Genomic DNA, 12,930 nt, shown 5'->3' with positions numbered 1-12,930 from the left:
AAGCTGCTCTCAATTACAGCACCATCAGTTTATTCTAGGGGAATATTATAAGAGACTCACAACAGGAAAGGGCGGGACCTTCATTCGGATTGGGTAACAAGTAGGAAAGATGTAAAATTCCGCCCTGTGATTGGATGGACGTGTGGGCTCGTATGTTTTTTTTTTTCCGTTGCTGTTATAGCTTTAGGAATTTTAATTATTTATTTGTTACCGAATCAATTATTCAAACTCAAGAGCGATACGTGAGCGACAATTTACTGTCCTCTTTTTTTATGTACCATACATCACTTTTATTATATTCTACACGTATTAAATGAGGTGTTTCATTTAAACCACTGATGAATTGAATGACATGTGGATAGAAAGCTGTTTGTTGATGTAACGTGTAGTTTCTGTTGCAAAATATTAGTGCTTTATAAATAATTTTGTGATTAAGAAATGAATTAAATGTACCGTCTTAAAACGGGTTGGTTAGAGGACCTGAGGTCCCCTGTACCTGGCCCAAAGGTTGCCAGATCTGCTCGAAACAACCCGGATGGCCATTAAAATACACAGTCAAATAAAAGTATTTAAAATATGCTTCACACAAACACGATAATCCGTACACCATGTATAAAGACTGTCGAGGTTAGCTGTATTGTAATTTTGTAGTACCATACATTGGTATATAATATCTTATATTTTTTATATAACCACAATGCTGTTAAATGCTTGATTCTGAAGTTCTTGTTTTGAACCTGTAGTTTCTTCTGTAGGGAAAATTAAATGTTTTTTTTATTAATACTTTTGTTCTACTACATTATCGCTTCTGTAGAAACAACTTAAACAGGCACTTGTGTTGCAGAACTTTAATCAGATATGATTTCTTGGACGCTTCTACATACAAGGGTTTGCTACTGGTTTATAGCGATGCTGAATACTGAATCTGCAGTAATGCCCGAGAGGAGATTCAGTTAGAATCTAATTCTTGTGATGTGTGCAACTGTTGTTTTTGGTGCACTGTAACTATTAACTTTGCCACTTAATTGAGAGCTTTCTTTTAGTTTCTTATTAACATGACAAGTTATGTCTCCCCCTCCTGTCTCAAAGCATGTGCTGACCAACTGGCTCCTATCTTCACCCATATCTTCAACAGATCACTGGAGTTGTGTGAAGTCCCCTCCTGCTTTAAACTCTCCCCAATCATCCCGGTCCAAAAGAAACCCTCCATCATTGGACTGAATGACTACAGGCCTGTCTCTCTGACATCTGTCATCATGAAGACCTTTGAACAGCTGGTATTGACCCACCTAAAGACTGAAACAGAACAGATGCTGGATCCCCTACAGTTTGCCTACCGAGCAAACAGATCAGTGGACACAGTCAACATTGGACTGCACTACATTCTGCAACACCTGGACTGCCCAGGGACACATGCCCGGATTCTGTTTCTTGACTTCAGTTCGGCTTTTAATACAATAATTTCGGAAATTCTCTACACCAAACTCCTAAAGCTCACTATACCCCCTTCCATCTGTCAGTGGATCACCAGCTTCCTGACAGGCAGGAAACAACAGGTGAGACTGGGAGGTGTCACCTCCAGCATTCAGACAATCAGCACTGGCGCTCCACAGGGATGTGTCCTCTCCCCACTGCTATTCTCCCTCTATACCAGAGGTATTCAACTAAAATTTAAAGAGGTCCAGTAAGAGAAAATTTCTTGAAGCAAAGGTCTGGAAGATCATAATGTCTAACTAGTTAATGTGATATATATATTTAAGTAGCCTAGTAGTTGTACAAACATCTGCAAGCAATCAATACCTGACTGTCAAATCAAATAAATTCAGTACAATTCAAAAATATTTTAACAATATTTATTGTCACGTAACATAGAACTGAACATATGTATGATTGTAGATATGTATAACGTTCGCTCATTAAATAAATAAAAGTAGGGCTACATTTTAAAATAAGAGAAAATAAATCAAATGTGAAAATAGTGTATGTTTAAATAAAGTGCTTAACTTTATCCCACTCCCCCACTTTTTGCTCAGTGAGAGAACTGAGCTCTATCTAGCTTGGCAGGATGTTAAACCTGGGCTTGAATGGAGTCAGGGCCGTTCTCATACACATGTGGAGGTGCTCATTAGTGAGCCTGGAACCATATATAGTTTGGATTATGTTCATTGTAGAGAAAGCTGCCTCACAGTTGTATGTAGAGAACATAATCCAAACAATGAACATAATCCAAACTAAATATGGTTCCAGGCTCACTAATGAACACCTCCACATGTGTATGAGAACGGCTCTGACTCCATTCAAACATGGTCAGGATGTATAGGGCTACTTTCCTCAGACCTGGGAAAGCTGTCTCAGGGACGCTGTCTTCAGATTTGAGTGGATATGTTTGTTCAAAACCTTTATGTTTTGTCTCATAATGGCGTTTCACATTGTCACTTTTAATAAGTGACACGGTTTCTCTCCCTTTCTCCGTCTCACTCGTCTGTTTCTCTCCCTTTCTCCGTCTCACTCGTCTGTTTCTCTCCCTTTCTCCGTCTCACTCGTCTGTTTCTCTCCCTTTCTCCGTCTCACTCGTCTGTTTCTCTCCCTTTCTCCGTCTCACTCGTCTGTTTCTCTCCCTTTCTCCGTCTCACTCGTCTGTTTCTCTCCCTTTGTTTTCTACATGTGTAACTTTACTCTAATTCTCTCTCATCTGTCTTGCACTGTTGAGTCGCAATGTTTACTTCAGGAATGCACAGACTTGATTGGCTGAGTGGTATCACGTGGGATGGCTTTTGCATGCAACTCGCATACAATTGGCCTGTGCGTTTACACTACCACTACCGTAAAGATTGCAAAAGCTGCTCCGGTTAAAATAGAAGCGCTTCGTCAAGTTTTAAATCATAACTTTTTGTTTTGGCTGTAGGTCCGGGTCCGGATTGGACAGCTTCTGGGTCCGGACCCGGACCGCGGTCCTCCTGTTAGTAACCTATGCTCTATACCATTGACTGCACTTCAAGTGACCCAACTGTTAAACTCCTGAAATTTGCAGATGATACTACGCTCATCGGTCTCATCCAAGATAGCGATGAGTCTGCATACCAGCAGGAGGTGAAGCGGCTGGTGCTATGGTGCAGTCAGAACAGTCTGGAGCTAAACACCCTCAAAACTGTGGAGATGATAGTGGACTTCTGGAAAGACCCCTCAACACTGCTCCCCCTAACAATATCCAACAGCCCTGTGTCATCTGAGGAGTCCTTCAAGCTTCTGGGCACTACCATTTCGCAAGACCCGAAATAGGAGTGCAACATAAACTCCATTAACAAAAAGGCCCCAGCAGAGTATGTACTTTCTACGTCAATTAAGAACATACGGTCTGCCACAGGAGTTGTTGAGGCTGTCCTGTGTACATCCATCACCATCTGGTTTGGAGCAGCAACAAAACAGGAAAATAAGCAGATAAAAATAATTAAGCAGATAAAATAATTGGTGCCCTCCTGCCCACTGCCAAGGACTTGTACCATACAAGAACCAGAAACCGGGCAGGAAAAATCACTACTATCCCTCAAGTTTTGAAGACAGGCAAGAGTGACATCTCCAAGCCCCAGCACCCCCCCCCCCCCCCCCCCCCCAAAAAAAAAAAAAAAAAAAAAAAAAACTGTGTTTCACCAGGATCACTGACCACATTTTACCCAAATACAAAGATTTTGTGTGTGTGTGTGTGTGTGTGTGAGAGAGAGAGAGAGAGAGAGAGAGAGAGAGAGATTATGACGTGTTGTTTATTGTAAGTGTTTGTTGCCTTTCTGGACTCCTTTATCATTTGTAATGTTGCTCCCATTTAAAACAGTACAATGTCCAGTCCAGAGACAAGCTGTTTCGTGTTGAGGTTTTGTTCAAACCGACCATCGAAAATACCCTCTCTAATGATTTTTTTTTTTTTATTGGTTGTTGCATTAAATCTTACCCATATACAATAGTGCTATTTTCTGATTGGCTATTGTGTAGCCTCTTTTTTTTGATTGGCTGATAAGTGTCAGGCTCGACATAGAACTCCAGGGGAGACGCGCTTGATTCCTGCCCAGTACCATAGAGACAGCGGTGCGGACTGATACATTTTGGGCGCTGCGGCATATTAAATATATAGTAAGTAAGTAAGTAAGTTTATTTCTAATGCACATTTTAATTCAGCTCTAGCTGACCAAAGTGCTGTACAGAGACATAACATACAATCAAAACACAGTCAATAAAAAAAAAAGTACACAATAAAACAGGTAAAATATATGAAAGTTCAAAAAGAAAAGACAAATTAACACTCAACAGGAAAAGCCTGATAATACAGATGGGTTTTTAGCTGTTTTTTAAAAACCCCAACAGAAGACGCATTCTTTATACTAAGAGGAAGTTGATTCCAGAGAGCGGGTGCAACTGTTGCAAAAGCTCTGTCCCCTTTAGATTTCAACCGTGATCAAGGAACCTGGAGAAGAGCTTGAATATTGGACCTGAGAGATCTGGATGCTGAATAAGGGTGAATCATTTCAGAGATGTAAATGGGTGCTTGACCTTTCAGAGCTTTAAAAACAGTTAAAATAATTTTAAACTGTATTCTGAAATAAACTGGGAGCCAATGTAAGGAAGCTAACACTGGAGTAATGTGATCAAACTTTTTCTTTCCAGAAAGTAACCTGGCAGCTGCATTTTGAACTAACTGTAGCTGCTTTAGAGAGGAATGGGGGAGACCAATATAAAGAGAATTAGAGTAAGCCAATCGAGATGATATAAATGCATGTATGACCTTTTCTATATCCTGGAAAGTTAACATTGGTTTCAGTTTAGAAATAATTTGCAGTTGATGGAAACTTAACAACAGAGTTAATTTGCTTCTCAAAATTTAGTTCAGAGTCAAAGATCACCCCCCAGATTTTTTACAAAAGACTTTACATATGGCGAGTATAAGCCCAAGTTACTTCCCAGATGATAAATAGTAAGTTTTTCTGCGTGAGAAATACGACGTGTGGCGGGAGAGAGTGACTAAAGACCAAAATGACCTAAAGACACTTGACAGCCCTGCCCTTCACACCCTGGACACAACCTCTTTCAGCTTCTCCCTTCTGGCAGACACTACTTTGTTTACCAAAACTGCTAGACACTACTTTGTTTACCAAAACTGTTACACACTACTTCTGCTGCATATTGTACAAAAAGCATATTACACAATATTGTTATTTGCACTACCATACACTTCTCACACTATGTACATAAATGATCAGTCATATATTTTGTATTCATATTTAATACTCATACTGTCTATATTGTATCTCATTATCTGTTTTGTCTTGTCTTGTATAGTATAGTGTTATTTATGTCATTACTTTTAATAGTCACAAACAGCTGGAACCAAATTCCTTGTGTGTGTCAACACATTTGGTCAATAAACCTGATTCTAATTCTGATTCTGATGTTTTGCAGCAATTAACTGCATAACAGCATGAACATTCTTTACTAGATAAAACATTTTAATAGTTGACAAATTACTGTGTTATAAGACATCACAACAGTCCCATCAGCTTTGCAATCGTTCTTACCGTTTACGAACGACAAGAGCCATTTGGATCCAACCAATAATATGCTCCTTCACAACCGACACTCTAATACAGTCTTTAAAAACATTAGCCAGTCTATGGGAAATAACGAGAACGATTTGTTTTAATTGGGGGGAATTGTTCAATTCGTTTAATTAGGTGATGTGATAGCTGATGGTTAAAGTGTTGGACTCAGACAGCTGTGAATTTGATGCCCAGTTCCAACAAGCTCCACCGCTGGGCCCCTGAGCAAGGCCCCTTACTTAACCCTCAGTTGCTCAGTTCAACTGAGTCAGTTGTATGAAATAAAATAAAATAAAATAAAATGTAGGTCGATCTGGATAAGGGAGTATGTCAAAGGTAAATGTTTAATTGAAAGTTTTGTGCAAAAAAAAAAAAACAGGTTCGAAACAACTCTATTTTTCACCTAACTCGTGGATCTGGCAACACCTCCATTCTGCGTAGCAAAAAAAAAAAAAAAAGGTTGCGTGGCCCTTTAAGAATCGTCTCGAACTCGCTTCATCACATGACTGCTGTCTTGTGACAGAACAGATAACAGGACAATTCGTTTGAACAATTACACAAGCGTTAAAGCTTATTCCGGGCTCGTTATGGCGTCTTTTAGCGTGTAAATAACTATTATCTACACTCCTTTCCTCGTGCGCGTGCTTTGAGCAGCGTGGATCACTCGGTTACAAAGTTGGCGCATGGAGGAAGAGGAGGAAGAGGAGGAGGAAAATTAGTTGCAGTTTTCTTCGTCGTGTTTGCTTTTGTTTTGCTCGCTGTTCTAGTCGCTACGTGTCGTGTGACACTTGACCAAACGAATAGTGAAAGAATTGAATAGTCTGAGATACTATATTTATATAAATATATAAAACATATCCGTGACTATATATAAATATATATACATATATAACATTGCTTTTTTGTGTAAAGAGCACACAACATTCCGTCGGATATGGATAATAAACCTCTTATTCAGGATAGACCGCCTGCGTACAACACCGTCCCCGGGGCTTATAATTACCAGCAGCCGCAGCCGGGGTACGGAGCGATCCCTCAACCTGCTCCTGCACCTGCAGCCTTTCCAGCACCTCCTCCACCATACACGTTCCCCTCTGCACAAGGTGAGCCACAATAACACCCTACCTCTACCTTTACCCCTACATTTACAACATTTATCAGACTCTTATCCAGAGTGACTTACATTTTTATTTCAGTTTATACACCTGAGCAATTGAGGGTTAAGGGTCTTGCTCAGGGGCCCCGCAGTGGCAATATTAGTGGACGTGAGATTCGAACCAATGACCTTCCGATCAGTAGTCTAACACCTTAACCACTGAGCTACCCTTACTCTTACCTCTACCCTTACCCCTACCCCTACCTTCACCCCTACCCTTACCCCTACCCTTACCTCTACCCTTACCCCTACCCTTACCCATACAACTACCCCTGCCCCTACCCCTACCCTTACCCCTACCCCTACACATTTTGTAATTGATTGTAAATCATGTCCATGCCACCTCTCTGTTTTTTCCTCTCTTTATCATAAATAAGTACTGGGCTATTATACTAAACTGTTTGTCATAATCCTAGTAATGTGTAAATGATGACCTTTAAGCCTGCCTCTGAAACACAGCCAAATAGAAATAAACCCCAGAAACAGTGTACATCCGTGTTTCCTTCTGTCTCTGTTCCTCTTCTATTCAACAACTCTGTACTTACAACAAACGTGTAAATGTGCTCCAGTTATCTCTAGTTAATGTCTTAAAAACAGGCTCCACTTTCTATGTATTGTTCACTCAAACTACTGAGAAATATAAACACTTGAATACGTTTATGTTTGTCGTAGGTGTTTAGACTTTACTGTGATCTTGCAAACAGGTCTGGAATAAAGCTACACATGTAGGCAAGTAGTTCATTGACATGTTGTAATAATAACGTAGCTACTGTAAGGTGGAACTTGGCAGTAAGATGGGAATAAGCAACATTCTTCATCCTGTACAGAGCAATAGGGCCTCGTTTGGCTGATTATCAACTGGTTTCCATTTCAGTTATTGCTAGCCTTCCAAAAAAGATTGTTCATTTAAGTGACTACTAAATGTGAATCAATCTGACCTCCAAGGCTGGTTATAAAACTAATTTAAAATGTCACTTACGAAGTAGCTAATATTAAACAGACTTGATGTTTTCAAGCACAATGTAAATTCAGGAAATACCATCATTTTGCCAAGCAGATCAGTAGCCTAACAGGAAGTTTACCACTTTGAGTAATGTTTTAGGTTTCACTTTCATTTTGGTCTAATATCAACAATCCCTCTATTATTATTATTATTATTATTATTATTATTATTATTATTATTATTAAGCACATGGAATTTAGTTAACAATATGGCTTGCACTGATTGTTTATAAGCTTGGCATCAACATATTCTGTGGTTTTATAATCTCCAGAGCTTAAAGGTCACTTGGCAACGTAAGAATCAGGAAGTTGTTGCCAAAGAATAACAGCAAAGTTTCAAACCCTATAAACATATAAACACACATTGTCTTTGTTAAAAATGTCGCTGAAAGTCCAGATCATCTGATTAATTATAGTTAGGATTTATACTTTATTATTCTTTTCCACAGGTCACCCAGCAGCTCCCGCCCAGGCTGCAGCCACAGGGAATCCGGCAAACTATACGAGCACGTATACCATCATTCAGCCCTCAGTGGTGGTGGTAGGAGGATGTCCAGCCTGCAGGTGAGTAAATCAACTTGATGTATAAATTTACCTTGTTGAGAGAGAGAGAGAGAGAGAGAGAGAGAGCAGAACATTTTAGGGAGCTTGTGAATTTGTGCATTTTAGTCCCGCATGGAGATAAAAAAATGTAATAATGGAGCGCTCAGTATTCTTGTATTTCAACCTGGTCAACAAGTACTAGAGCTACTGGATCTGCCTGCTTCATATGGTAATAGAAAACCTGACCCTATATGTCATCCTGCCCACTTTGGCCTTTAAATTATAATGAAACATCATTTTTATCAACCAACGTTTCATAGCTTGGGGTCTCACTATAAAATACTTTTCTTGAATATGGGACATTCTGCTGAGCTCCCTTCACTTCAGGCTCATGTAATTTAATCTACATGCTCCATCTTGCATTATGTGTTCCTGCATGATAATGTTACTTCAGGTTCAAGGATACAAAAGCCCAAAAAGAAGAGAGAAATATCACAGGGATGTTTCTTTCCACTTTCCTTGAGTATCTTACACAGCGGTGTTGCACAGGGCTGCTTAGATTCTTTAGTTCTGCACTCACGAAATTAGTTCCCATTTGCTAACAACATTTCTGTCTTTGTTTATATGATGAGATAAAGGAACCTGTTTCAGCTGCATTGTGACTGAGGGTTTGACCATAGCGGTTTCCATTGGCTCATTGTCCTGTTAGCCTTTAAATGAAATCTGACTTTCCTAAATGGAAATAAATATTTTTAAACTGAAAATAAGCAACCAATAATTTTTCTTCACAGAATATGAAACATCAAAAACAGCAATGTTGAGAATAATGTATTTTCCTTTTACATTATGTCACTTGTACAGATTTTTTAGTTCCTCTGTGTTCATGTGATTGAGGGGTAAGTCCAGTAATGCTGCAGGTCATGCTGTGTTTTTATTTTTTGTTATTAAAATCAGCAGAGTCATGGGTGAAGGAACTTGTAACATTTCTGTCACTCGCAGATCTGGTCCAGAGCAAATCAGCTCAAAGCAGGTATAGTTTGTTGTAATCAAAATCATCATCATTTTCAGACAATATTAGTATTTCACCCTGAAGCAAAGACTAAAACTTTTATCTTTTTTTATTTTTTATTTTTTAAATCCCACATATCGATGTGGTCATATAATCGGATTTTGAATTAATTTAACACCACTAGATGTGTGTTGGGTAAAATAGTGAGTGTAACATGAGGCTTTATCCTTGTGGCATTATAACAGTCCATTTAATTAGCCTGTTGGATCGCACTCGTTTGACTTGGTTTTATCTGATTTCTTCTAATGGACTGAGAGTGAAGGCAAATTGGAGATTTTTTTCTGCCTTCTCCGTGCAGAATATTCAAGCCCTTTGACTCAAAGGGTGGTCTAGTAGATCTGGCTAATCAGGAAGTTGTCTTGGACTGAGTCATATCGCTTCTGTGTTAACTTCTGGGAAGTTCAGACATCTCATATATACGAGGGGGAAAAAAGCGAGTATGAAACGCTTCCTTTTTGCATGAAGATAGGTTTGGATGCAGTTTATTTCACTATGGATCTCACCATGAGCTGTTTCCTCAGAGGTGGAGGGAATAACACATGACTGAAACTGTCTACTCAGAGGCTCCACCCACAAGCCACAGTGTGTGATGCATTTCTAGCCACAAGCTTCAGGATCTTTAAGATTGATCTTCCAATTTTCTTCACTTCTGGATTTACACAATTCCTTGTTCCAGTGACTGAGCAAACTTTTTAAAAATTGCAACACAATGAGCTTTTTGAAGCAAGAGATATTACTCTATAAAGAACTGAAAGCTCACTGTCAACGATTAGGGTTTTGTTTGAAGCAGTAAGTGATGAGTAATATGACTGTTCATATGGTTGTCATGAGGTTAAGGGAAAAGTTCTGTGGTTTGGTTATTGCCACGTCTGTCAAATTTGATGTTGAGCATTAGCCATATTTACTGATGAACCTGACTCGGTAGGTTTCCAACAAATGCTAGAAGTCAGGGACTAAAGTTCATTAGATCTATCTGTAAAAGGTTAAATCGATCCAGTCAAAATAAACATGTTTTTTATACACTACATGTGGTGCAGAAGTCCTCAATAAGAGAATGCGCTGTAGAACAAATGCAAAAAAGGTTTATGAAATTAATCACTGGTTTGTTTAGTCATTATACATCATGGGACCCGATTTGTGCTGTATATTAAAGTCTTCACCTATACTGTTACTTACTTGTACTCACTACCTGATATTTTTTGTCAATATTCTGCATATGGCTAAAATCTACTCTAAATAAATGAAACTCATCAGAGGTGAAGGCATCAAAACAGTAGCCTCAAACGTCTAAAGAGTGGCATTTTAAAGGCATCACACTAAACTTTGTGCACAGGAACAAGCACAGGAGCTATCGAGCCGTTTCCACCTTTTGCCTACTGAGACGTACAATATCAGTGGATGATTTGAGATGTGATCTGTGTGTACTGAAGGTGTAAAGAATAGCACATACAATTCTGGGAAAACATGTTAAACATAGTCTCTTTATTATATAGACTTAAATGTAGTCCTGCTGTACATAATAAAGGTGAAACATTTACATGATTACATAAAACTTGAAGGAATTCAAGGTGAGTTCAATGGTCCAACAATGTCAGCTTTTCATTGATGCATAGATAATAAAGACATCCTCCACAATAAAAAGGCAGCATCCATATTTTATTCACCGCCAGTTCAGCCTTTCCTTTTTCTCTCCCCAAGACTGCACTATCTACATATTTCCAGCTAGTTGCACCCCTGTGGTGAGAAAAGACAAATCTAATTATATTTACACAATTAAGTTACACATAAATGTACAACTAATTAACTAGGCATGAAGGAAAGAAGTTGAAGTTGGGTTTAAAGGTAAAGGATGTGTATTAGAGCTAGTAGTAAGTAAAACAAGTAAGTAGAAAGTTAAACAATGGGAGGTGAAAGCATTTGAATTGGATTTTTTCCCCCATTGATACTCTTTCAAACGTTGTTTTGTTGGTTGATTATAAAGGCTCATTTGTGGAACCATTTCCTTGTCTTCGTTCTGGTCTAAGGGTCTACAAACTTTTGCACTATACTGTATGAACTAACCAGTCTGGGTCTAAAGATACATGATGCCTAGGATTATACATGACAAAGGCATGCTAAAATAAATGTTTTTTTTTTTTTGGATTTTTTTCTAGAACAGCATGCCTAAGTGTTTATTTCTTCATACAGCACAACAATTTGACTAATATTAAAAAAAAAAAACTTGACATCATTATAATTACGTTTTAATTCTCGGACTTTTAAATGTAAAAAAGAGAGGATAGTTTTTTTTTTTTTTTTTAAAAGATGGAGACTCCTTCCTTAAATGTTAAATAAATGTCTCCTTATTGAAAGCATGTCACTGATTCTACTATATAACTACTATAGAAAGTATAAACTCTAACTATAGAATGTGTTAATGTTAATTAAGGCAGGGTTGAGCAAGGCCCTTAACCGTCTCTGCTCCAGGAGGTATGATTTCATGGCTGACTCCATTTTCCTAACAAGCTGGTATGTGTGACACATAAATAAAGGCTTCCTGTATAAAATTACAGTATATCAGGATACAATGAGAGAAAGTCAGGACCGGATCACTGACCTGGATTCCTGTATAGCAGTTTGTCCTGTAATATTTTACTAAATGATTTGTAGAATAGACATTAAGACAAATAAAGTAGAAGTTAATGACAGGATTGTGTTCTCTTGCAGGGTGGGTGTGCTGGAGGAGGACTTCACCTGTTTGGGGATCATGTGTGCCATTTTCTTCTTCCCGCTGGGCATTCTCTTCTGTTTGGCCCTGCGGCAGAGGAGGTGTCCCAACTGCGGAGCCACTTTCGGCTAGACAGACCAAACCACAGCCACGTCTTGCGGCCCATTTAGCCATCGCTTGGGTTCTTTTTTTTTTTTTCCTTTTTTTTTTAAATCCATGTTTTACATGTTTAAAAATGCAAATCATGCATACTATGATATCCCAATTTATAATAGCAAGTTGCCATACGGTTTCTCAGGTACTTTTTCAAGTATTAGCCAATGAGAAAGCAGCTTCACTTTTGTATTATGAAATGCATTATCAACCTTTTAGTTTAAGTTTCGTTCTGCCTTTTTATAAATTGTGTAAGCCAGACGTCCTGTCATCGACTCACTGGTGCCTTTAAAACAGCAAAACAGCTGCGATTTAGAACCGCAGAAGAAAGGAGACATTAAAGAGAATAAATGAACAAAAGAAAAGATGATCACCATTTGAATCCTCTTGAAACCTCTTAATCACGTCTCAATCACGATTACATACGATAATCGCTTTTTTTTTTCAATGATTTCTTTTAATCGACTAAGAATTCTTGTCCCGACGAGGACTTCCTGTCCTGTATTTGTACGAGACGAGGATCTGTGCTTCCTGGCGCCTTGCTTTTGTGTGGGGTTGGGAATCAGTGCCACATCTCATCAGCCTCATTCACAGAACAAAAACATGCTCTTCTCCTAGTCTTTTAAAACCATAAATCAGGACTAAATCATGATCCGGCTTCTAGAAGACCAAACCTCTTCCTCTCCATTCTCCACAGCAGGCCTGTTTTTAGTACGCT

At 38.7% G+C, this 12,930-nt stretch overlaps 1 protein-coding gene across 1 annotated transcript; it reads left to right on the top strand.

Annotated features, from left to right (window-relative positions):
- The first annotated feature begins 6,080 nt into the window (after positions 1–6,080).
- bri3 (brain protein I3) lies at positions 6,081–12,829 on the top strand. Its single transcript, XM_060892859.1, has 3 exons — positions 6,081–6,685; positions 8,190–8,304; positions 12,059–12,829. The coding sequence occupies exons 1-3, from the start codon at positions 6,517–6,519 to the stop codon at positions 12,189–12,191; spliced, it is 417 nt and encodes a 138-aa protein (XP_060748842.1). The 5' UTR covers positions 6,081–6,516; the 3' UTR covers positions 12,192–12,829.
- The last annotated feature ends 101 nt before the right edge of the window (positions 12,830–12,930 follow it).

The sequence above is a fragment of the Tachysurus vachellii genome, chromosome 18 (genome assembly GCF_030014155.1).
Source record: "Tachysurus vachellii isolate PV-2020 chromosome 18, HZAU_Pvac_v1, whole genome shotgun sequence".
Lineage (NCBI taxonomy): Eukaryota > Metazoa > Chordata > Actinopteri > Siluriformes > Bagridae > Tachysurus > Tachysurus vachellii.
This window is presented reverse-complemented; position numbering and strand designations above follow the sequence as displayed.